Source organism: Rousettus aegyptiacus, unplaced genomic scaffold (assembly GCF_014176215.1).
Source record: "Rousettus aegyptiacus isolate mRouAeg1 unplaced genomic scaffold, mRouAeg1.p scaffold_m13_p_14, whole genome shotgun sequence".
Taxonomy (NCBI): Eukaryota; Metazoa; Chordata; class Mammalia; order Chiroptera; family Pteropodidae; genus Rousettus; species Rousettus aegyptiacus.
Genome location: NW_023416289.1, coordinates 46,486,505 through 46,509,301, shown reverse-complemented (window position 1 = coordinate 46,509,301; position 22,797 = coordinate 46,486,505). Strand labels below are relative to the sequence as shown.

Here is a 22,797-nt window from a genome sequence, read left to right as displayed (position 1 = left end):
GGCCCGGAGGTGGGAGGAGGTAGCGGGACCTCTTCTCGGGTCTCCTGGGGTCGAGCAGCTGGCCGAGTAGGACAAGATGCGAGGCTCAGACTAAGCTTTTTCTCGCGGCCACGACCCCAGATCCGACACCCCCTCTCACCACCTGGCGCGTGAGGACGAGTCCGCAGCCCCTGATCCAACCCCACAGCCCCCATGGGCTGCCGCCAGCCGCCGCCTCGGCTGCCACCCAGGACGCGGCGGGGATAATCACAGGTGAGTCAGACCGTGCCTGTCTCGGAGTCCTGGCCTTCCGCAGCACCCCCACGACACCTGTCCATCTGTGAGCCCTGGTCCTGCTGTCCCCAGTTCCCCCTGCTCTCTCCTTCCAGTCTGCCTCTGATGTCTGGCTGCGGACCATGTGTCACCAGGTCGCCTCTCCTCGCACTCAGCCCTCTCTCCTGGGCCCCTCTCATTTATGCTCTCCCCATCCAGCCTGCCTTCTGGACCCATGTCTGTCTGCCCAGCCCTCCCCTGTATCCTTTTGTCCATGTGTGATTTCTGGCCATTATCTGTCCGTCTCGCCTTTATTTGAGCCAACCCATTGATTCTCCTGTCCACTGTGTTTCTCTCCAAGATATTTCTGTCCAAGCTCTTTCCTGGCTCTCATCCCTGCCCCTCTGTCTGCCCATATTTCACACTCCCGTGAATTACACACCAGCCCGTTCTTTATGGCTGTCCATCCCGTCTCAGTCCCTGACTTCTGTTTATTCATCTGTCCCTCTCTCCTGAGCTGCAGTCGGCCCTTTCATTATCTCTGTCTCCCCTCCCCTCCCCTCTTCTCTCCCTCCCTCAGCTCGGTCCCTATCTCTGCATCCTGCATCTCCATCCCTCCCCAGCCAGCGCCTCCCATAATCACCTCTTATCTCTCCACTGCCATCAGTCCCTCTGGCAGTCCTCTCCCTGTCTACTCCGGTCCGGCCTTCTTTCCATCCCTTGGACCCGCCAAGCCCTTTTCCACCCGAAGCTGTGGCTCCTGTAGTTCCCGCTGCTTTGAATGCTTCTGCCCACTCCAGCCCCAGTGGCCGGCTCCACCTCCTCCTTGGGGGTTTCAGAGAGCACCCCCTCCCCACCTCACGGTTCCTCAGTGGCACGTCCTCAGGCTACTCTTTAGAGCGCTTCTCAAGTCTCAGAAGTGTCTTGCTTGTTTGTGTGCATTTGTTGATTTGTTTACTCTCATCTCTCGGTGGATTGTGACACCAGGAAGTTCGGGGATGCGTGGGGCTTATTCCCTGCTGGATCCGCAGCAGCTGGCACAGTGCCTGGTGTGTAGTTGGCGCTCAGTGAACATCTGCTGAACGCATGCACAGCGAATGGCACTCGCCCGGTCCGCCCAGCCCTAAATTCTGTTCCGCACCTCTGCACTCCCGGTCTTTGCCTCCTTGTCTGTTCACCTCTTTATCTGTGTGTCCTTCATCTCTGCCCCTTGACTTGCCTTCCCAGTCTCTTCCTCCTGGTCCATTTGTCCCTGTTCTCTGTCCTCTAGTCCCCTTGTTTGTCTGTCTTCTTGCCTGTCCACCCCTAGTATCAGTTCTCTTTTCCATCGACCCTTAATTTCTCTTTCCTTGTCCATCCCCCCCCAATCTCCATCCCCTTATCCTCCCTTCCTTTTCTCTCCTTCCCTTTCCACCCTTTATCTACTCTCTCCTCCGCGACTGACCGACCGGTTCCCTATCTGCACCCTCGCCGGGCCCCTCCCAAGCACAGGACCTGGCGGCCACCATGTCAGGAGACTACGAAGATGACCTCTGCCGGCGGGCACTCATCCTGGTCTCAGACCTCTGTGCACGGGTCCGAGATGCCGACGCCAGTGACAGGTGCCAGGAATTCAATGACCTGCGGATCCGAGGCTATCCCCGGGGCCCAGATGCAGGTCAGCACCCTGAGCTGTCCCGGCCAGCCCCCCACCTCTGCCACCGCCAAGATTTGCATCAATTCAGAGCAGGCCACACAGTGTTTTGTTTCCTGGATAGCCAGCTGGTCCCTGTTAGAGTCTTGTCTCCATCCTGCCTGCTGCGGCTCCCTCAAACCTCCGATCTAAAGAGGAGGAGCCATGTGGTCCGTTTGGCCCCAGACCTTTGGGTTTGGCCCCACCTCCCCCCACACGCTGCTGCCACATGACCCCTTCGCATGTCTCGTGTGTGCCATGCGGTGCCCGAAAGCTCAGGCTGTAAGTCAGAGTGACTTGTCTGGGTTCAGATCCCACTGGCTGGATGGGTTTAGGTCAGTGACTCTTCTGTGCCTCAATTTCCTGTGACTCCTCGTGGGACAGCTGAGAGAGTCAAACAATAGAACACACGTGAAACACTTAGAACAGGCTGGGCACACAGTGGTCATTCAGTAAGTGGCGGGGCGCACTTATTATGCACCAACTGTGTACCAGGCAGCATGCGAGGTCCTTCGCCCAGTTCATCAATGGCTCATGGTGACCCTTTATGGTACATGTAGTCTCCATTTTCAGTGGAGGAAACTGAGGCTCGGTGTTTTCCCTGAGGTCATCCAGCTGGGGAGTAGCAGAGGAGGGCCGTTGGCCAGAGGAGGAACCTGCAGAAGCACAAGCTGGGAGGTTGATGATGGTCACGCTGCCGAGCTCCGAGGCAGGGCCCGGCATCTCATAGGCAGGATGACCAGGGGACAGGGCGAGGCATGGGGCCCAGAGAGCTGCCTCTGCTCGCTCCAAGCCTCCCAGCCCATGGGCAGAAGAGCTGGAACTTAACCCTGACTGCAGTTTGAGGGGGGGGGTCCCCGTGACCATGCCCAGGTTCAGAACTCAGGCTGCTAGGCTCATGGTTACAGCTTATTACAGCAACGAGATGGAGACTAAAATCAGCGAAGGGAACAGACACGTCGGGTAGGGCCTGGAAGAGGCTAGGCGTAAGCTTCTGGTTTCTCCTAATAAAGCCATGCACCCAGGGCTCAATTTTCCCCACTGTGACATGTGACAGCGCCGGTCACAGAAGCACAGCTAACTGCCCACGTGGCTGCCCTGGGCCTGCAGCCCTTCCACGCAGCCGCAGGCGCCACCATCAACCACCCTGTCACACAGACTACCTGGTGCGGTCCCGGGTGAACAAAAACACTCAGCCGGGACATCCCAAAGGCCTAGAGCTTCCCTCAGGGCCAGGCCCTTCTGTGGGTGAGGCAAACCTTGCACCCCGCAGCCTCATCAAGCCCGGGGCTCCCCAGGCCCAGCAGACGGGTCGGAGAAACCGGCCAGAGTTCTGAGGCCAGGTGTTTTGAAGTCCTTGCTCTAGTTCCTAATGGGCCCTGGAATGCAGGAGGCATTGGTCACTTAGACAGGAGCATCCTGAGCAGGGAACTCAGAGTTCCACCCCTGCCTGCCACAGGGCCCTGCAGGGCCTCTCTGTCTCTCTGTCTGTCTGTCTGTCTCTCGCCCTCTCTCTGAGCCTCAGTTTCCTCATCCGTTAAACGGAGTATACCATCTCCAGCTTACACGGTGTGGTAAGGGTTGACGCTTTGGGCCACGGACTTATGTAGACTCACTGGGTAATTCGAAGCTGGCAGACATTTGTCCCCTGGCCACCCAGAGTGTCTGAAGTGGACAGCCATTCCACTCGGTCATCCTGGCTGCCAGTGGCTTAGTTACCTGCTCCCCGGCCCCATAATTCACGGAGTGGGACTTTCCTCTCTGTTCTACCTCAACAAGACCCAGGAGTCGGGCCCCAGACAAATTCACATTTCCTTGAAGGTCTTGTCTGAAAACAACAACAACAACAACAACAAAAAACCCACTCCTGGTACCGGTGGCGGGATGGGCCAGGACCTTTTGGTTCAAGAACTGGGCTGTCGTATTTCCCTGAAAGCCTCACTGGCACATAGTAGGCACTCAGAGCCTGCCGGCCACGGTGCTCCATGGGCGGGGAACACGTTTATTAGTATTCTAATAAACGGTCGCTTTTGAGCGACCACTGATTGGGACCTACTGAGGTGTTCTGTAGCCAGACACCCCGAGAGGCAGGACCAGTTTCTCCTGTTGGGCAAATGGGGAGTGTCAGGCTCAGAGTGGCCAGGACGCCTCCCCAAGGTCACACGGCGGGCTGCGACTTGAATCCTGATCTACCTACCTATGCCACGAGCTCTTGTTTCTTGGGTCGTCTCTGAGCGTTTAGGGGGACACAGGGTGGATCCTCACAGAGAAGCAGTTTGGGCCGGCGATTGGGAAAGTAAAAATCTGAAGGCCGACCATTGGTTCAAGGCGCCGATCGGTCACCGATGCCCCGTGTGGCCTTGGACAAGCCCTCTGGCTACTCTCGACTCCGTGTCCTCGTCTTGAACGTGGTGACATAGAAACAAGTGCCTCGTTAGGGCGGGCGGTGGCCACTGGGTGACGTGCATAAAGGGTGCAGGACGAGGCCTGGCAGACACTGGGAATGACGCTTTGTTAAGTGTTTCCTTAGCACGTGGCCCTTTGGGGACTGCGGTGGGAGGACGGACTCGGGGCTGCCCGGAGCCCGACCTTGACCCTGCTCTCTGCAGACATCTCCGTGAGCCTGCTGTCCGTCATCGTGACGTTCTGCGGCATCGTGCTTCTGGGCGTGTCGCTCTTCGTGTCCTGGAAGCTGTGCTGGGTGCCCTGGAGGGACAAGGGGGTCTCCGCCGTGAGCGGCGGGGCCCTGCGCAAGGACCTGGCCCCTGGGGTCGGGCTGGCGGGCCTGGTGGGTGGCGGGGGCCACCACCTGGGGGCTGGCCTGGGGGGCCACCCTCTGCTCGGCGGCTCCCACCACCACGCCCACACCACCCACCACCCGCCCTTCGCCGAGCTGCTGGAGCCGGGCGGCCTTGGGGGCTCCGAGCCCCCTGAGCCGTCGTACTTGGACATGGACTCCTACCCAGAGGCTGCGGCCGCTGCGGTGGCCGCCGGGGTCAGGCCGAGCCAGACGTCTCCGGAGCTGCCCTCTGAGGGTGGGGCCAGCTCCGGGCTGCTCCTGCTACCGCCTGCGGCCGGCGGTCTGCCCAGCGCCCAGTCGCATCACCAGGTCACGAGCTTGGCACCTACCACCAGGTGAGACAGGCCGCTGGGCTGGGGGTCCACCCTTAACTCCTGCTCTTCGTCTGTGTCTGTTTCCTGTCCGTGGCACCCCTGAGGCCTGGCAGAGGTGAGGCGAGGGCTCCAGGCTCCTGGGCTGGGGAGAGGGATGGAGCCAGATGCCCAAATCTGAAGGAGGAGAGGCTGGGGGCCAAGAGTCCTGCATCCCTGGAGGACAGGAGGAGGCTGGAGACAGGACCACAGAGCCAGGAAGCTGGGGAGAGGGACGGCTAGACCCTGGGTCCGGGGTGGGGGGGTCAGAACCGGGGGGGGGGGGGGCGGGGCCCGGAGCTTGTGTGCATTAACTACCCCTCATTCTGCATGTGTTCGCTGAGTTCCACCCCCCAACGCCTAGGGCTGAGCGCTGCCTGAAGCGCGGAGGTGTGTGTGGGGACAGGCCCCGCCCTCCCGGCGCTCACAGCCTGGGGAAGGTGGGTTCTTAAGTCAGCCGTCCTGGCCCCCGCTTAGGGGACTGCAGCTACCGAACCGTCCTCACATCCCTGGGGTGCATCCCACCTGGTCACGGTGTATAAGTCGCCGTGTAGTGTCCAACCCAGTTTGCTAATTTTTCTGTTGAGAATTTTTGCGTCTACGTTCATCAGGAAGACTGGCCTGTCATTTTCTTTTCTTTTTTCTTTTCTTTTCTTTTCCTTTTTTCTTTTCTTTTCTTTTTTTAACAAAAAGAGGAGGCAGATCTGGAGAAGGGCAGATAAGGATTGAGGGGGTCTACAGAGAAGTCACTCGGGTTCACCAGCTTGAGGTCCCAGAGCAGGCTTCTGGAACCCACCCAGGTCTGGGCTGGAGTGAGCTTAGAGAAGGGGACAGGCCCCAGGTACGGACAGGAAATGGGCTCAGAGTGCACAGGTGGAAATGCACGGCCCTTGGAGTGGGGTTTGGGGAAGAGGCAAGGAGGAGTCTCCCAGGTCTTCAGGTGCAAAGGTCGGAGCCCCCCCACCCCACCTCGATCTCTCCACCCCCCTGCAGGTACCCAGCCCTGCCCCGGCCCCTCACCCAGCAGACGCTGACCCCCCAGCCAGACCCGGGCAGTGAGGAGCGGCCGCCTGCCATACCCTTGCCCCTGCCAGGCAGCGAGGAGAAGGCCAAGCTCATCGGGCAGATCAAGCCGGAGCTGTACCAAGGGGCTGGCCCGGGCGGCTGGCGGGGCGGCGGGGGCTCCAGAGAGGCAGGTGCTGGGGCCCCCTGCGGTCGCATCAGCTTCGCCCTGCGGTACCTCTATGGCTCGGACCAGCTGGTGGTCCGGATCCTGCAGGCCTTGGACTTGCCCGCCAAGGACTCCAATGGCTTCTCGGATCCCTATGTAAAGATCTACCTGCTGCCTGATCGAAAGAAAAAATTTCAGACCAAGGTGTGGGGCAGTGGGCTGGACATGGGGTCCCACGGAGGAGGGGGATCTGGTCCCCTGGATCTGAGAGAGGAGAGGCTTTGGAGGGGTCTCAGGAAGGAAGTAGCTTGGGCCTGGGAGTAATGGAGCCAAAGGAACAGGGACTGGGTATTGGGACATCCTGGGGTTGGAGGAGGCTGGGGACCAGGATTTCTGTCCCCCTGGGGTGGGGGGAAGCTGGGGTCTGAAGGCGGAGGGGCTGGTGGCATGGTGTCTGTCTCCACACCCCCCCCCCTGCAGGTGCACAGGAAGACCCTGAACCCTGTGTTCAATGAGACGTTCCAGTTCTCCGTGCCCCTGGCCGAGCTGGCTCAGCGCAAGCTGCACTTCAGCGTCTACGACTTTGACCGCTTCTCGCGTCACGACCTCATCGGCCAGGTGGTGCTGGACAACCTGCTGGAGCTGGCTGAGCAGCCCCCTGACCGCCCGCTGTGGAGGGACATCGTGGAGGGAGGCTCGGTCAGTGCCCCCCCCGACTGCCCCCCCCCCGGGGTGACTGCCTCGGCCTCTGACTTCGTAGTCTTCTCACTTCCTGACCCCAGGGTTTTCTTTCAAAATTAAGTTGTGTTGTAAAATAGTGTGAGTGTGCGAGCAAGAACAGGGAATGATGTGAGGGCCCGCCATGCCCCCCAAGGTGACAAACAGCGGCCTCACACCTGGTCCCCACATTTCCCAGGTTCTGAGCCCCGGTGACAACCGATGGTAACGATCAAGAAAACTGTCACGGACACGCACACACCTACCAGCTCCATCAACACCTCACGCCAGCACCCCAGGACATCTGTCCCCTCCCAGCTTCCTGACCCCTGAACGTTGCATGTTTCCAACCCCAGACCCCCAGACTCTCTAATGTGATCTAATCCTGTTTCTTCACATCCTGACCCCCCGATCCCCAAAGTTCAGACACCCACCCGGTTCCCCATCCACAGCCCCCTTATTCTTACGACCCCCGTCTTCTGGAACCTTGTTCTGTATGCCCAGCCCCCCTCCCAGGGCCTCGTTGGGTGACCTGACCCCTTCCTCCCCCAACCCTCAGTCCCCCAGCTCCTCAGCCCTCCCCGTTCTGATCTGGGGAAGCTGTGTGTTGGGAAGCAGGGGAGCCCCGTCCTCATGTCAGGAGAAGGCCAACTGCCTACCTTATGGCCGTGCTCAAGGTCTTTCCTTTTTCTGAGCCTCAGTTTCCCTGTACACACACAGACATGGTTGCCCTGGGCACTGCGGCTCTTCCTACAATCCCCTGAGCCCAGCTCCTGAGAGCCACATGCCTAGTTCCACAGTCTCTGTCCCCAGGGTCCACATCCATCCCACCGAACCCCACTCACTGCTGTAACCCGAGGGAGCCCCACTTGAGGGCCCTCTTTGTCTCACGCCCCTGTCATGTCTCATTTTCTGTCCCCCTCATTATCACTCAGGATCTGGGTTCACCCATGTGTTCATTCATTCCTTCAACAACTGGTTTTTCTGTTCGGGATCAGGACGTGGGGACCCCAGACAGCCCTCAGCAGCTCTGGGGCTAGGTTGGCACACAGCCTGCTATCAGGGGCCAGCATGGTGGCGGACAGGAGGACCATCTGCTCAGGGCAGCAGGGGCTCTGGAAACTTGTGGGAGGAGGTGACAGCCTAGCTGAGGCTTGACAACAGGACGGAGCAGCCTGGGCCGAGGCCGGCCTGGAGGGGAATTAGCGGGGAGTCCAGGGGGACCCAAGCCCAGGTTGGTGTGGCTGGGAGGCCAGGGGCCCAGATGAGGCCGCAGGGCCGGCAGGGTGGGCCGCGGGTCCCGGCCAGCTCTGGCCACTGCTCCGTGTCTGTGTGTAAGTGTGGGACAGGGGGCAAGGTGTCTGTAGCCTCATCTGTGGCTGGGTGTGTCCCCTGCCTCCCTAAGACCGACTTCTCTGAGTGTCTCTTCTCACCCTCTGTCTCACTGTCTCTGGATCTCTGTCCCTCTGTCTCTCTGGGTCTCTGTCACTTTCCCTGTGTCCCCACATCCAGCCAGTCTCTTTCCCCCTTTCCCTGGCTCGCTGGTCCTGCGTCTTCGGGCTCTGCCCCCCTGCTTTGCAGTGTCTGCTCCCGCCTCTCTCGTTCACGCTCTCGGGGTCTCCATCTTTCTGGATCTCTGTTTCTCTTCCTGTAGGACTCTGTGGGTCTGTCTGCCTGGCGGCATTTCTCAGTGTTTTGGGCTCTGTGTCAGGCTTTCTTAGCGTCCTTCTGTTCGTCCCTCTCCCGCTTCTCCCTCCCCCCACTTCCCCCCTCCCCTCCCCCACAATGCCACTCTCCATCTTTCCTGCAGAACAAACAGGCTTTGATGGGGGCAGGCAGCTGTGCCCGGGGCGCTACCTTGTCTGGCCCGGAGTCAGATGGTCAAGCAGACCAGAGACCTGAGTCCTGGGTGTCAGCGGGGGAAGGGGGGAGAGCTGGAACCTCAAGGTGGAAAGGGAGAGATGGGGAGACTGGACAAGGGCATCGCTGAGCTCCTTTCCCCAACTGCAGGAAAAGGCGGATCTTGGGGAGCTCAACTTCTCACTCTGCTACCTCCCCACGGCGGGGCGTCTCACCGTGACCATCATCAAAGCCTCAAACCTCAAAGCGATGGACCTCACTGGCTTCTCGGGTGGGTCCTGAGGGGCTGGCCGGGGTCTGAGGGCGGAGGATGCCGGGGCCTAGACTCCCCACTGGGGCCCAGACTCCCCAGTCTGAGGACGGAGGGCTGGGCAGAAAAGGCCGGAAACCCCAGGGGAGGAGTGTCTGAGGGAGGATGGCGTAGTAGTCGGGATTCAGCGCTCGCCGCCTGTCCCCAGACCCCTACGTGAAGGCCTCTCTGATCAGCGAGGGGCGGCGGCTCAAGAAGCGGAAAACCTCCATCAAGAAGAACACGCTGAACCCCACGTACAACGAGGCGCTGGTGTTCGATGTGGCCCCCGAGAGCGTGGAGAATGTGGGGCTCAGCATCGCGGTGGTAGACTATGATTGGTGAGGGGCGCTGCCCCCCGGGGGGGGGCGCGTCAGTGTATGTGTGGGGGGGCGTCCCTTCCCGGACGCTCACAGCCCACGCACCCCTCACCGCCAGCATCGGGCACAACGAGGTGATTGGCGTGTGCCGCGTGGGCCCCGACGCCGCCGACCCCCACGGCCGTGAGCACTGGGCGGAGATGCTGGCCAACCCCCGCAAGCCGGTGGAGCACTGGCACCAGCTGGTGGAGGTGAGCACGCCCCTCGCCCTGCGCCCCTGACCCCTCGTCCTTCCCTCTGTGTGCACCGTCTTTCTGGGCTGTGGGTCAGACACCTGGGCTTGAATCCCTCTCTGCTCACAGCCCTGCAGTGGCTCCCCAAAGCCCCCAGGACAGAGCCTTGGCGCCCCCCGCCCCGACCCTGCACCGAGGCTCCCCACGGCCTGTGGCCTCTTCACTCTTTGCGTTGCTGTTGACTTTTCTGGACCTCGGTTTCCCCATTTGCGGCCCCGTCCCTTCAGAGTCAAGGGGGCAAAAGCACGATGAATGACTGGGTGATGGTTTTGCCTGCCCCCCCCCACTCCCCAACCTTCTGGATTTCCCACTTCAGGAAAAGACTTTGACCAGTTTCACAAAAGGCAGCAAAGGATTGTCAGAGAAGGAGAACTCAGAGTGAGGGGTGAGGAACCTGGATGTGAGGGGGCGTCTGGGGGAGGAGGGGCTGGTGCTGGGACTCCTGGGGTGGGCGGGTGGGAGGTCATGGAACCAGGACTTTTAGGCCCCTGAGGTGGTCATGGAGCTGAGCAGGCCACCGGCCACCCTCTGCCCTCACTGACATCACCCTGCCTGGTCCCACAGGTCTGGCAGGGGCCAGGATAGGACCAGGCACCCTCAGGACCCTCGTTTCCTGCCCGGACTGTGAATTCATCTCCTCGAAGCCATAACGTCCGAGCTGCGTGGTGCGGGGCGGCCCCGGGCTTGCCCGCCTTCTCCTCCTGAGGGGCGCCAGGGTGGGAGGCAGGTGGGCTTCGCTCCCTGTTTCAGGGTTGGGGGCCTCCAGTCTCCACCGCGTCTGTCTCTCCTTCCCTGGGGCTCCCCTTCCAGGCAGGGGCTGTGCATGTCTGGGGGACCCGAGCCCCCAAAACCCTCCGTCTGTCTGTCTCTTTGCTGTTTGTTCAAAACTTGGTGTCCTGACCCTCGTTCTTACCGTGAATGTCACCAGATCGATCCTCTGTGTTCCCCCAGACACACACACACCTGTGTCTCCTTCCGTTCGCCGCACCCCGCGTCTGGCTGATGCCCCCCCCCCGCCCCCACTGCTGCTGCTATCAACACCAGAATAAACACACACATGGGTCTCACTCGACCTGGGACTCCTGTCCTCTCTCGGCCGGAGCAGCCCAGCTCTGGCCTCAGACAGAGGTTCCCTCCGCTGGCTGGATGACCTCTGGCAACTTAATTGATCTCTTTGAGCCTTCGTTTGTAAATAGTATGCTGTCCAGGACCGCTGTGATTACAGGGCACAGAATGCAACCCAAACTACGGTAAGCCACAAGCAGAATTGAAAAACCTCTGTACAGGGCGAGTCTGAGCCTCCAGGAGGACTTCAGGAGTGTCTGGATCCAGGTGTTCGCTCTTTATTAGCTTCATTCTCAGGCAAGTCTTTGCGATGGTAAGAAAATGGCTATTTGGGGCTCCAGGCTTAGAATGATGCATCTGTTATGATGCCTTCAGCTGCATAAAACAGAATTCCTGTGGGAAGAGCCAAAGTGATAAGAGATTTCTGTTGTTCCTATAACAAATCTTTCAGACACAGTCCCGGGGTTAGCTTGGCCACTCGGCAACGCCAGGCAGTGCGTCGACATCTCTGGGGCTTAGCCTGCTGTCCCATCAGGGGTCTGAACTGCCCGCCCCAGCGCTGTGCATTACATTGCTCCTGGGTGGCATCTGAAGCAGGAAATGGGGACCGGGGCCTCCCTTTACGTGCTTATCTCCCCCCGCCCCAGTAGAGTTCTCCTTACTTCTCATGACAGAAGTAGGTTCCGCGGCCACCTCAAGCTGAAGAGCAGTCTGGGGAAGTGCGCACCTGTCACTTCTCGTCTCCGTGGGATGCGGGCTTTGTCAGTGAGGCAGCACAGAGAGGGGAGGGTGATCGTTGGGTAGGAAATTAACAAGACCTGCTATAATCATGCTCGGAGCAGGTACTTTTAGAGGAAATAGAATCGGGGTCTCTTGTCGTCCCTTTTCCTCCTCCTCTTCCTCCTCTCTCTCTCTCTCTCTCTCTCTCTCATACACGCATGCACGCATGCGCGCACACACACACTTAAGAAAGAGATTCTGATTGGTTGCACTCAGGTCTTGGATGGCCACCTGCAGCCAATCCTCTGTCCAGTTGGCAAACTTGCTCTTGGGCCCCCTACCCTCCTCCCCTGCCCATCTCACCCAGGATTGGCTCAAGCCCCCTCAAGACCCCATCCCTTCTTGCCCAGCCATGAATTCATCTCCCAAAGTCATAATAGTTTTTAATAGAGACCATAGAGATCCCTTGATTGACAGCCCTGACAGAATCACATGGAAGTGGCCAGGGGAAAGTAGATGTCCACTACGTTCCACCCTTGGCCACTTGTGGGTAATTCACACCTACTTGCCCATTCACACCACTGGAAAGAATTCTACCATGAAAAATGGTACGGCCAGTGTATTAGTCTATTAGGGCTGCTGCAGAAGACCACAAACTGGCGGGCTGAAAACAACAGAAATGTATTCTCTCATAGTTCTGGAGGCCAGAAGTCTGAAGTCAAGGTATCAGCAGGGCTGGTTCTGGGACTTGGGGAAAGCATGGGGCCACGCCCCTCCCCAGCACCTGGCGGCGGCCGGCAGCCCTCAGCCTGTGGATGCAGCCCCTCCATCTCTGCTCCCACCTTCACACCAACTTGTCTTCTGTGTTCCTCTGTCTCAGATCTCCCTCCGCCCTTCTCTTTTCACATTGATTTTTTTTATTGCGCTCTAACTGGGAGTATATTTACCTTTCTTTTCTCAAGGAGCAAGCAGCACTTTTCAAATCCCAATAAATGTCAATGTTGCAAAGGCACAAGACCAATTGCAAAGTAAAGGGAAGCCTATTAACATCCACCAGAATTGCAAGTTAATTTTAACCTAAGAAATATCCTGCAAATACCCATAAGAAGACAGTCCATCATGCCAAAGAAACTTATCCTTTAAGTCAATGTCACACCCTACCTGTTTGGGGGTAGGCTGCTCATTGACTCCTCACAATCTTCGATGATGCCACTATCTTCAGCGGGGGTTTGTCTAGTACATAGTGAGCTCTGAGGTCAGAGCCTAGAATCAAATTCCCCTTACCCAGGTCTTAGATCTGTGACTGGCCAGAGTCTCTAACCTCTCTATGCCCTAATTTCTTTAACTGTGAGATAAAGACATCGATAATGCCTGCTTCATAAGAATGTGATGCAGATTAAATGAAATAATGCCCAGGAACCACTTGATACCATATTCAGCACATCATAATGTGACTCAACTGTTAGCTATTAATACTGATGATAATGGTAATTATAATTGCCCATGATTATCATGTATTATTAGAATATATTTGTGTGTTAGGAATCTTTTTAATCACTTTACTATTAACTGATCGAATAAATAAGTATCAGCTGTTCAGAAGAGGCCAAGAGGTTTCAGAGCAGGAAAATCTGAACAGGACAATTGTTCATCGCCAGTTCACCTTTACTAGGTATAGTTGGTTACTATGTGTCTTATTTTTTTCCTGCCTTTGTCCTGTAAGGACACCTGTCACTGAATTTAGGATTGACCACTCTCAATCCAGAGTGATCTTATCTAGAGAGTCTTAATTACATCGACAGAGACCCTTTTTCCAAATAAGGTGTCATTGACAGGTTGTGGGGGGTTAGGACAAGGAGATATTTGGGGATGCACCATTCAATCCACTGAAGACTACAGCTACCTTGAAAAACAGTTTATTAGTTTCTTATAAAGTTCAACACGAATTTACCATGTGACTCAGCAATCCCACTCCCAAGTATTTACCCATAAGAAAGAAAAGCGTATGTCCACACAAATGTGCACACCGATCTTGTTCATAAGAGTCCCGATCTAGAGAACCAGAAGCAACTGAAATGCCCACCAACAAGAATGGATATGCAAATGAGGGCACGTCCGTAGGATGGGACACTACTCAGCGACAGAAAGAACGACTTACTGATAGGCGTAGCACCACAGATAAATCTCAAAAACTGTGTGTCTCACCAAAGAAGCCAGACACAAAAGAGAACAAACTGTATGATTCCATTTATGTGACACCGTAGACAAGGGAACACTAAGCTACAGGGACAGAAATCGGATCAGAGCCGCCTGGGGCTGAGGCAGTAAGGACGGGGAAATGATTACACGCGGGCATGAAAGAAGCATTGGGGGATTGTGGAACTGTTCTAGCTCTTGATGGGGGAGGTGATCACATGCCGTATAATTGTCAAAACTCAGTGAGAAGTACGCTTAAAAACGGTGCGTTTTAATTTTTTAATTGTACATTTAAATACATACGACATAAAATTTACCATCTGAACCCTTTCGAAGTGTACAGTTCCGCAGTGGTAGCTCTGGTGACATTGTTGTTTCGCAAAGTGGAAACTTTGTGCTCATTAAACAACTCCCTGTTCTTCCCTCCTCCCAGCCCCTGACAACTGCCATGCTACTTTCTGTCCCTCTCACTTTGACTACATACCTTGTATAAGTGGAATCATACAGGAGTGTCTTTTAATTGTTAAGAAGTGTACCACAGTAATGCAAGACGATGATAATAGGGGTAATTAGGGTACAGGTTTCATTACACGCTATACCCATTCAGGTGTATAGGAACTCTGGACTTTTTGCTCAATTCCGTAAACCTAAAACTGCTAAAACAAAAGTCTATGAAATGTTTTAAAAATCATGGGTAACAGATGTCAGTCTGGCCAAAACAACAGGCGCTACAGGCTTGAGACCTAATCTCTGAAGCAACAGACCATCATTAAAGCAAACCTACTTTCAAAGTTCGAATACAAGGAGTAGGGGGGTTGTTGAAGGCAGTCTTAGAGGCTGCTTATCACAGGATCCTATTATGCCTTTATCCCCTCAAAAAATAGCTTTACATCCTTCCATATTGTTACTTTCTAATGCTTTTTCAATCACTGCTGGCGTGATGGCAAAAAATGCAGTTAACAAGCAAGCAAGCAAATAAATATGTAAATAAATAAGCAAATACATAAATAAGTGAGCGAGAACTCAATTTAGTTAGTATCTTTAGGTATCTTCAGCATGTGTGAAAAGTATATGGTTATTGGCAAACCCCTCAATATCCTGACACTCATTTCATATTTGGCCAAGTAGTAAAATGGACTAGTAAGATCTAGAGGGTGGAACCAAGGGTTGCAGAGAAAAACAGATAAAAGAATTCCACCTGGGAAAGCAGAAGTGTCCACGTGGATATTTAGTGGTCCAAAGTGTAGAAGTATGGAATAAAACAGTGTACTCTGGACACAGAGCTAAATTTCATTTCCCAGCCTCCCTTTCCGTTATACATGACCATGTCAGTGGGGATGTAAGGAGAAGGAATGTATTCCATTTCTAGACTGAGTGCATAAGAACTTCCCAGGTGTTTCAGCAAATTCTCTCCCAGTTCTCATTGACTAGGATGGAGGTGGACAGGGCTCATGTATAGGATGGAGCCTTCCTAATTAGACTCATAACTTTATTTCAATTACATGTTATTTTATGTGTTGCTGTTGAAGGGAAGCAGAGTTTGCCACCTCAAAATATGACTTTTTAGGATATTAATTCTTTTAAGATAGATTAAAATAATTTTAAGGTGGCTTAAAATAATTTAAGCTGGGCCCCATTATGAGGGTCCACAGCTGCAGTAGGTGTCCACTCTGATAGTAGTTTGCACGTGTGGGGTTGATCGTGGAGATGAGAAGAGATAATAAGGGTGAATTCCCTCCGCATATTTAAGTATTTGAGACCAAGGACAAACGTTATTCCCGGGCAGGTTCTCGCTTCTCTCCTATCATACGGTTCTCTAGCTTCGCTGAGGACTTTGCCGGTGCAGAGAGATGTAACCAATCGAGAGCGACTTTCCGGTGACGTCAGCAGTCACCAAGGCCTCCGAGGGCCGAGCGCGCCGTGGCGCCCTCTGGCGGGGAAGGCGAGGCTGCAGCGGAGATTGCCGTTCGCGTCCGCAGGCTCCGGCGGTTCCCGAGCCCTGTGCAACGCCCCCTAGCGACTCGGGTCACTTCCAAGGGCCGCATGGCCAGTGCTCGCAGGGAAGACCCTGCTCAGGAAAGAGCAAAGCGCCCTGGACTCCAGTGAGATCCAAGCACTGCCCAGTCGACAAGCGTCCGATGAGGTCAGTGCGTCCAGCCCGCAGGCTCACGCGTCCCGCGCGGCCGGCGACAGCGGCGGCGACGACGAGAGTCTCCACGGTTCGCAGGGTCGCGGAGCTCGGGCGCCGAGCGCCACCTGGCGCTTGGCGACGCTGAGCCACCCACCAGTTCGGCGACAGCCAGCCTCCGTGACGCCACCGCTGGCCGAGCCAGGCGACCCGAGTCCGGGAGCTGGCGTGCGACATCCACAGAGCGGCCGCGAGCCTGCGGGCGGTTGGCGCTCACGTGCTCGTGGGAAAGGGCACACGAGCAGGCGTGAGGTGACAGGGGCGATGGCGCTCGGAGTAACGCCTGGGAAAGGATGCGTCCCATAAAATGCTCGTCGGGGCACGGAACCCAGAAAAGACCCATCTAGAGACAGACTCGGAGAAATGGTTCCGAGGAGACAGAGACCCCCCCCCCCATACACACACACACAGGAACAGAAGACGGTTTAGAGACGAAAAGAAACCAGCAGCGAAGGACAAGATGACAGACAGAGTGACCGAGAAGATTACGACCTGGCGAGGGGAAGGGCTCCGAGGCCAGCAAGACAGTGGCTGCGGTCAGAGCCGACAGAGGAGGCCGTTGTAGAGATGGAGGGGACAGAAGAGGGCTGGTGGTCACAGACGAAGGCAGAGGGGGTGGAGGTGCAGGCAGTGAGGACGGCGACAGAGAAAGACACCAAAGGGGACCGTGTCAGATGTGTTAAGAAAGTGGGGAGAGAGACCACAAGGACAGTGTAGCGACAGAGAGAACAGTGTCGTGGAGAAGACAGTGATGGGAGGGACAAAGACCAAGAGAACAGTGATCAAAGAGAAAGAGATAAGGAGGACAATGGCAGATATAGAGAAGGTGACAATCATAGAGCAGAGAAGATCTGAGGCTCAGAGGCCACAAAGATATAGAGGAGAGAGAGAGAGAGAGAGAGAGAGAGAGAGAGAGAGAGAGAGAAGGGGAGGACAGTGGCAGAGGCAAAGAGAACCGCCATAGAAGCGGAGGGCAGAGATGAAGGTAGCAATATAAGAAAACAGTGTTCGATGAGGAGAGGACCAATATACAGGGGAGACAGAGAGTGGAAACAGAGCAATGGAGGGGACAGGGGCAGACCTAGAAGGCTCAAAGGCAGAGAGGGGACTGATGGACACAGAGGAAACAGCAGAGTCAGGGACAGAGATGGAAGGTTCAGAGTTGGAAGAGACAGATTCAGAGGGAATCGCAGTAATGCGTAGTCTTCGAGTGGAGAGCGTAGTGGTGACGGTACCAAAATGGGAATAAAAGACACGTGCAATGACACGGCAACAGATGAACAAGAAAGACAGGAGGGGTGGTAACAGCAGGTGACAAAGGTGATGGAGACAGAAACAGTGTAGAATATAAAAGATACAGAGACGAGGAAGAAATTGGTAGCCAGGCGAGAGGTTAGCTTGGCAGACGTCTTGGAGATAAAGCTAGGGAACAGGGGTTCAGGTGGAGCCAGAAGAGTTGGAATGTATCTTACAGAGGAAGATAGAGACAGAAGGAGAACCTGACGCAGACATAACAGAGAAAGACAGACACAAAGACAGAGAGACCAAGTCAAAGAGATGACTAGAAAGACCAGAGTGAAGAGATAGGAAATGGGAGAGTCAGAGTCGCCTAAGACTCAAAGAGGCAAGGATGACAGACAGCAGCAAAGATGAGTGAGAAAGTGAACAAAGTCCCAGGCAGAGTAAAAGGGACACACCGACCCATGAATACCAACTGGACCTAATGCTCAATCCTGGGAAGTACTGAACACCAGGGAGGCTGGAGCTCACTTCTTTATGATGCTTCGGTAAGTGACTTGATTTGGGATTGGGCTTTAAAAGGTCGCCATGGAGATTCTAGATTTGTGACTATGATCATGCTTCCGAACCCCCAGTCATCCTGCTATGGCCCATCATAGACACAGCATAAAAAAGTTGCCAAGTTGTTTTTTTCATTCATTCATTCATTCACTCATTCATTCATTCAACAGATGTTGTATACTCTGAGTGCTGGAGAAACAAGACAAAGTCCATGCACCCATGAAGCATTCGACCTAGTTGGCAGACCCGTAAATATATAATGTCAAGTAGTGTTAAGTGCTAAAAAGAAAAATTAAGCAAAGCTAAGAGGACAGAGTAATAGAAATTGTTGATAATAGCAGACTAGTTTAGGTTACTCAGATCGACTGTCCTACTGAAGCAACCAAAATGTTGGATGAATTTTTTTTTAAGTCTTAAAAGCATTGAGGGTCTCATGAGATTTATCAGGGCCATAACTGAAGGGAAATTGAGAACCCAGAGAAGTAATCACAGTCCTTCAGCTCTGAGGGAATTTTACAATCCTGGCAAATTCGAATCTTTACTTCAATGGTCTCTCAGAGGAGGGGTATTACAAAAGCTCAGGGCCCACCCGAGACTGGGAGTCCACATTAAACTGGGAAAGCAATGGCTTTACCTTCAGGGAAAGGAAATGAGAAGGAAATTGATCCTTGTTTGTGAATTTCTGGCCCATTCCGCGGGTGGTCCAGAAGACCTCGGCTGTGAATTTAGTGTAGTCTCAGCGGTGTTTCTAAGCTTTTGATAATAAGTGAGAACATACACAAAAAGTGTCCTCTGCTGAAAGGGCACTCCATTAAAGACCAAGAATCATTCCTGTACACCTGTTTTCCAGGAAAATGAGTAGCACACAGTCAGGTGTAACCAAGTAGACAGAGTGCCAGGAATGAGAACCAGTAGAAATGAGAGACACTAGAAACAGATGCACCAAATACTCATGATTCAGAGTTATTAGGCGAACATAAAAATAATGTTTCATTTGTATAAAATATAAGATTAACATTTTTACAAGGACCGAGAAACTATAAAAAATTATCTGGATGCTTTGAAAATGACAAAACTGGTAGAAACTGAAAACTTAATGAAAGAGTTTAAAGTTAAAAGCAACAGGGGAATATAGAAATAGTAAACTGGAACGTGGTTCAAAAGAAATTATTCATAATGGACCATGAAGAGAAAGGACAGAAAACATACAAAAGAAAGTAAAAGACCTGAAGAATAGAGTGTGAAGAATAGTGGGGGCCTTATCTGCATTTATTCTGAGTCCCCAAAAGAGAGGAGAGTGAGAATGTGGCAAAAGGAATATTTAAAAGAAATAATGGTGGAATTTTCAAATTTTCCAAAATAGATGAGCAGCTAACCCAAAGAAGCCAAATGAATCACTAGCGGTATAAATACAAAGAAATTCACACCTAGAAATAATATTGGGTATCTGGAAGACTACCAAAAGCAAAGAGATCTCAGTAGCAGCTTGAGAAAACAGGTATTCTTCAAAAGTCAGTTAAGATAATGACTTCTCAGCAATAGAAGTGGAAGTCAGGACAAGATCAATGTGCTGATGGAAAACAGCTGCCAATTTTATACCCTGCGAAACATGAATTTCAAGAATAAGATCAAGATACATTTTTGGATTTAAAAAATTGAAGAGGGTGTGTCACTAGCAGTAGATCCTTAGCAAAAGATATTCTAAAGGATGTAATTTAGGCAGAAAAAAAGAAAGCGACCCCGATGGAATGTTCGAGATGCAATAAGAAATAAAAAGCGAAGAAAGTGGAAAAAATTTGACTAAGTCTGAACAAATTTTGGCTATGTAAAATGTCAATGATAATGATATCTTGTATATTAGAGGAAGAGAAAAGAACGAAGTGCACATAAACACATAATAAACACGTGTTAGGAGGGGTTTAAGCCTTGTGAAGTTAGTTTGTGAGTTTTTATTTCTTGGATAAGTGCTAAAAGAAGAATAATTTATTATTTAAAAACTAATAACTAGGTTAATGAAATGATAAAAATTGATGAATTCAAATTAAAACAATGAGGAAAGAAAAAGTAGAGCAGATACAAAAATAGTGCAAAAATGTAAGATGGTAAATTTCAGCTCAGATCTAACAGCAATTTCATTACATCTATGTGGACTGCATGCTCCTGTTAAAAGAGTGACAGGCTGAATTTTTTAAATCAACTACAGATATTTATAAGATACATTTAAGATGTAAGAATATAGAAAAGCCAAAAGTGAAATCGTGAAAAGGGCTATATAATGCAAATACCAAAATGAAGCTGATATAACTGTAAATATTAATGAAGTGTAATTTAAGGCAGAAATATTACTAGACATAAAGAGATATTTTAATAATAAAAGGCTCAGTTCACCAGCAAGTGTTGAAATTTAAAAATTTGTATACACCTAACAACATAGCCTCAAAAGGTATAAGGTAAAAGTTGACAAAACTTGGAAGAAAACTAGATAAATCAAAGATCATAGTGGGAGATTTGAACCCACTTCTCAATAAATGATAAGGCAAGCAAAATAAGTCATTAAGATACAAAATATTTGAAAAACGAAAATTTGGCTTTATGGACATGCCTAGAGTGAAACCTGTTCTGGGCCATAATGCAAGTATTGACAAATTTCAAGTGTCCAAAATCAAACAGAATATGTCCTTTACCACAGTAAAATGAAGTTAGAAATTACTAGCAAAAATATAACTTTAAAAATTCTCACAACTTAACAAATGCTCTTTAAAATGGCCCCTGTGTCAGTGAAGAAGTATTTTGTTTTGTTTTGATTTTGATTTTTAATTAGAATTGAGATTCGATATTGTTTTATATGAATTTGAGGTGTAGAGCGTAGCGGTTAGACATTTATGTAATTTACAAGGTGACCCCTCTCCCCCCAATTAGCCCAGTCCCCACCTGGCACCATATACAGTTATTGCGTATTATTGCCTATATTCCCTGTGCTGTACTTTACATCCTCTTGACCATTAATGGAAATTAGTTAACATTTTGATCTACGCGATAACAAAAATACTGTATACTAACACTCACGTGACGCAGTTCTTAGAGGGAAATTTTTAACATTAAATGCTTTTATCTCAAGAACTTAAAAAAATAGCAAAATAATCTAAAAGGAGAAAAAGGAAAAATTCATGATAAAGAGGAAAAAATTAAATAGAAAGCAAACACATGATAGGGGCGATTAAATAAACCAAAAGTTGGTTCCTTGAAAAGTCCAGGAAAATTGTCAAACATCCACTGACAAAAAGGGTAAATGGACAAATGGCAATATCGAGAATTACAAGGTGATGCTGCTGCAGGTACAACAGATGTCAACAAGGTAAAAATAGGATGTTATGGACAGCTTTATGCTAATTAATTTGAAAATATAGGGAAAAAATGGACAAGTCCCTAGAAAACTATAGCCCACAAAAAATGACTCAAGACAAAACATAGCATTTGATTAGTCCTAAAACAAAACAAATTGAATCCGTGACTTAAAAAAAAAAATTAACCACAAAGAAAATTCTGGGTCTAGATACTGTCACCGGTCACCACTAGAGAAGTAATTCCAGTATGCAAAGTCTTCCAGACACTGATCACTGTCCAGCTCAGTTTCTAAAGCTAGCCTCACTTAGATGCCAAAACATGACAAGGAGAGTATAGAAAATTCTAGGCCAGTATTGATTTTAAAAATACTAAATAATAACATGAATGTAAGAGAATCCACGTTCCGGTTTTTCCCATGATAGCTTCTTTGTAATATTAATCTTTTGAAAAAAAATTTTGGAGAGACCGTCAGCCTTCGCGGGTCCTCGAACGCACTTTGACCCGGCCCTTGGGTTGTTCAAGCCGAAGGAAGAGCAGGGGTCAAGGCCACATTTGGAGCATTCGGGGGACAGGAAAGCCAACGTAGCTGGAGGGAGCATAATGGATGAGAAGGGGAGGAGCTCTAAATAGGGACATGGAGGCTGGGGCCAAAGTACACAGGGCCTTTGGTCACGTCGAGGTGTAACTTTTCTGATTCTAAGAAAAGAGAACCACGGAAGGACTCCTTGTGTGTGACCGAGCTGACGAGGCCAGAATTCAACGCCTTCCTCACGCCTTTGCTGTGTGTCTCGGGAGTTCACTTTACCTCTCTGATCTTCAGTTGTCCCAAGTGCGGAAAGAGAGAAAAGAGAGAGGAAAAAAGTCCAGGAAGGAGGTTCAAGAGATGCTGGATTTACACCCGTCCTACAGGGGGAGCTAAGAGTGACACAACCCCGAGGGCCCGTTGAGCCTTCCGCAGGGAGCACCCACCTTTGGTTCACTGGACCGCGGCCCAAGTGGAAGGCCCTCTGCGGGAGCAGCTGATGCGGGAGGGGGGGTGGGGAGCCCAGACACCTGGAGACACTCTCTCCCCTCTCCCTGTCTGTGTGGAATAGAGCAGGACTCCATAACCTGGGGCCTGACTGCGGTGGCCAGAATCCCCCTGATACTGTGTATGAAGGGTTGTAGCCACCGGTCCTTCTCTGGGGAAGGGGTTTCTAGCTCATTGGAGAAGGATATTTTCACACACAGAGGACAAAAGCTCCAATTCACATAGGTTTTAAAAGGGGGCATGGCGGGAACCTCATGACTCATGTTAATGAAATGTAGCCGCCCTGAAACGTTGGGCCTGGGTCCAGGAGCCCACAGACACGGGCAGGAAGGCACCTGCTTACATGTCTGAGGCCGGAGGGCCTCTGACTGGCTGGCTTCCTCTTCACACAGGCTGTCCCCTATTGGAGGCAATATGGCCTCCTGCTGAGACAACCCCACCCCCCACCCCCCACCATAACCCACCTACTCCCCCTCCTGAAATATGGCTAACCAGCAACCTTAATTCTCCTTTACCATCGAGACCGACATGCTCACAGGTTCTGGGGATTAGGACATCTTTGGGGCGACTTTATTCTACCAGCCACCGCGGTGGCAAACCCCAGAGCAGCCACCACGGTCTCTGGCTCCTGGGTCAGAAGCAGCTTAGGGGTGGTTGGGTGAGGGGGAGGGGGGAAGAGCTGGGAAGTGGGAGAGAAAGGAGTGGACACCGCGTGCTGTCTGCCAAACA

The 22,797-nt window shown here is 52.3% G+C and overlaps 1 protein-coding gene across 2 annotated transcripts; it reads left to right on the top strand.

The window, feature by feature from the left end:
• On the top strand, positions 1-10,794 carry SYT3 (synaptotagmin 3). Of its 2 annotated transcripts, none has more exons than XM_036232599.1 (10): positions 1-252; positions 1,744-1,909; positions 4,534-5,059; positions 6,068-6,449; positions 6,726-6,944; positions 8,973-9,093; positions 9,281-9,452; positions 9,550-9,682; positions 10,041-10,109; positions 10,289-10,794. In XM_036232599.1, exons 2-9 carry the CDS (start codon positions 1,759-1,761, stop codon positions 10,104-10,106), a joined length of 1,770 nt encoding a protein of 589 aa, XP_036088492.1. In that variant the 5' UTR covers positions 1-252; positions 1,744-1,758; the 3' UTR covers positions 10,107-10,109; positions 10,289-10,794. The 2 variants fall into 2 exon arrangements, with proteins under 2 accessions (XP_036088492.1, XP_015981096.2); XM_016125610.2 differs by having other exon boundaries at positions 1,739-1,909.
• The last annotated feature ends 12,003 nt before the right edge of the window (positions 10,795-22,797 follow it).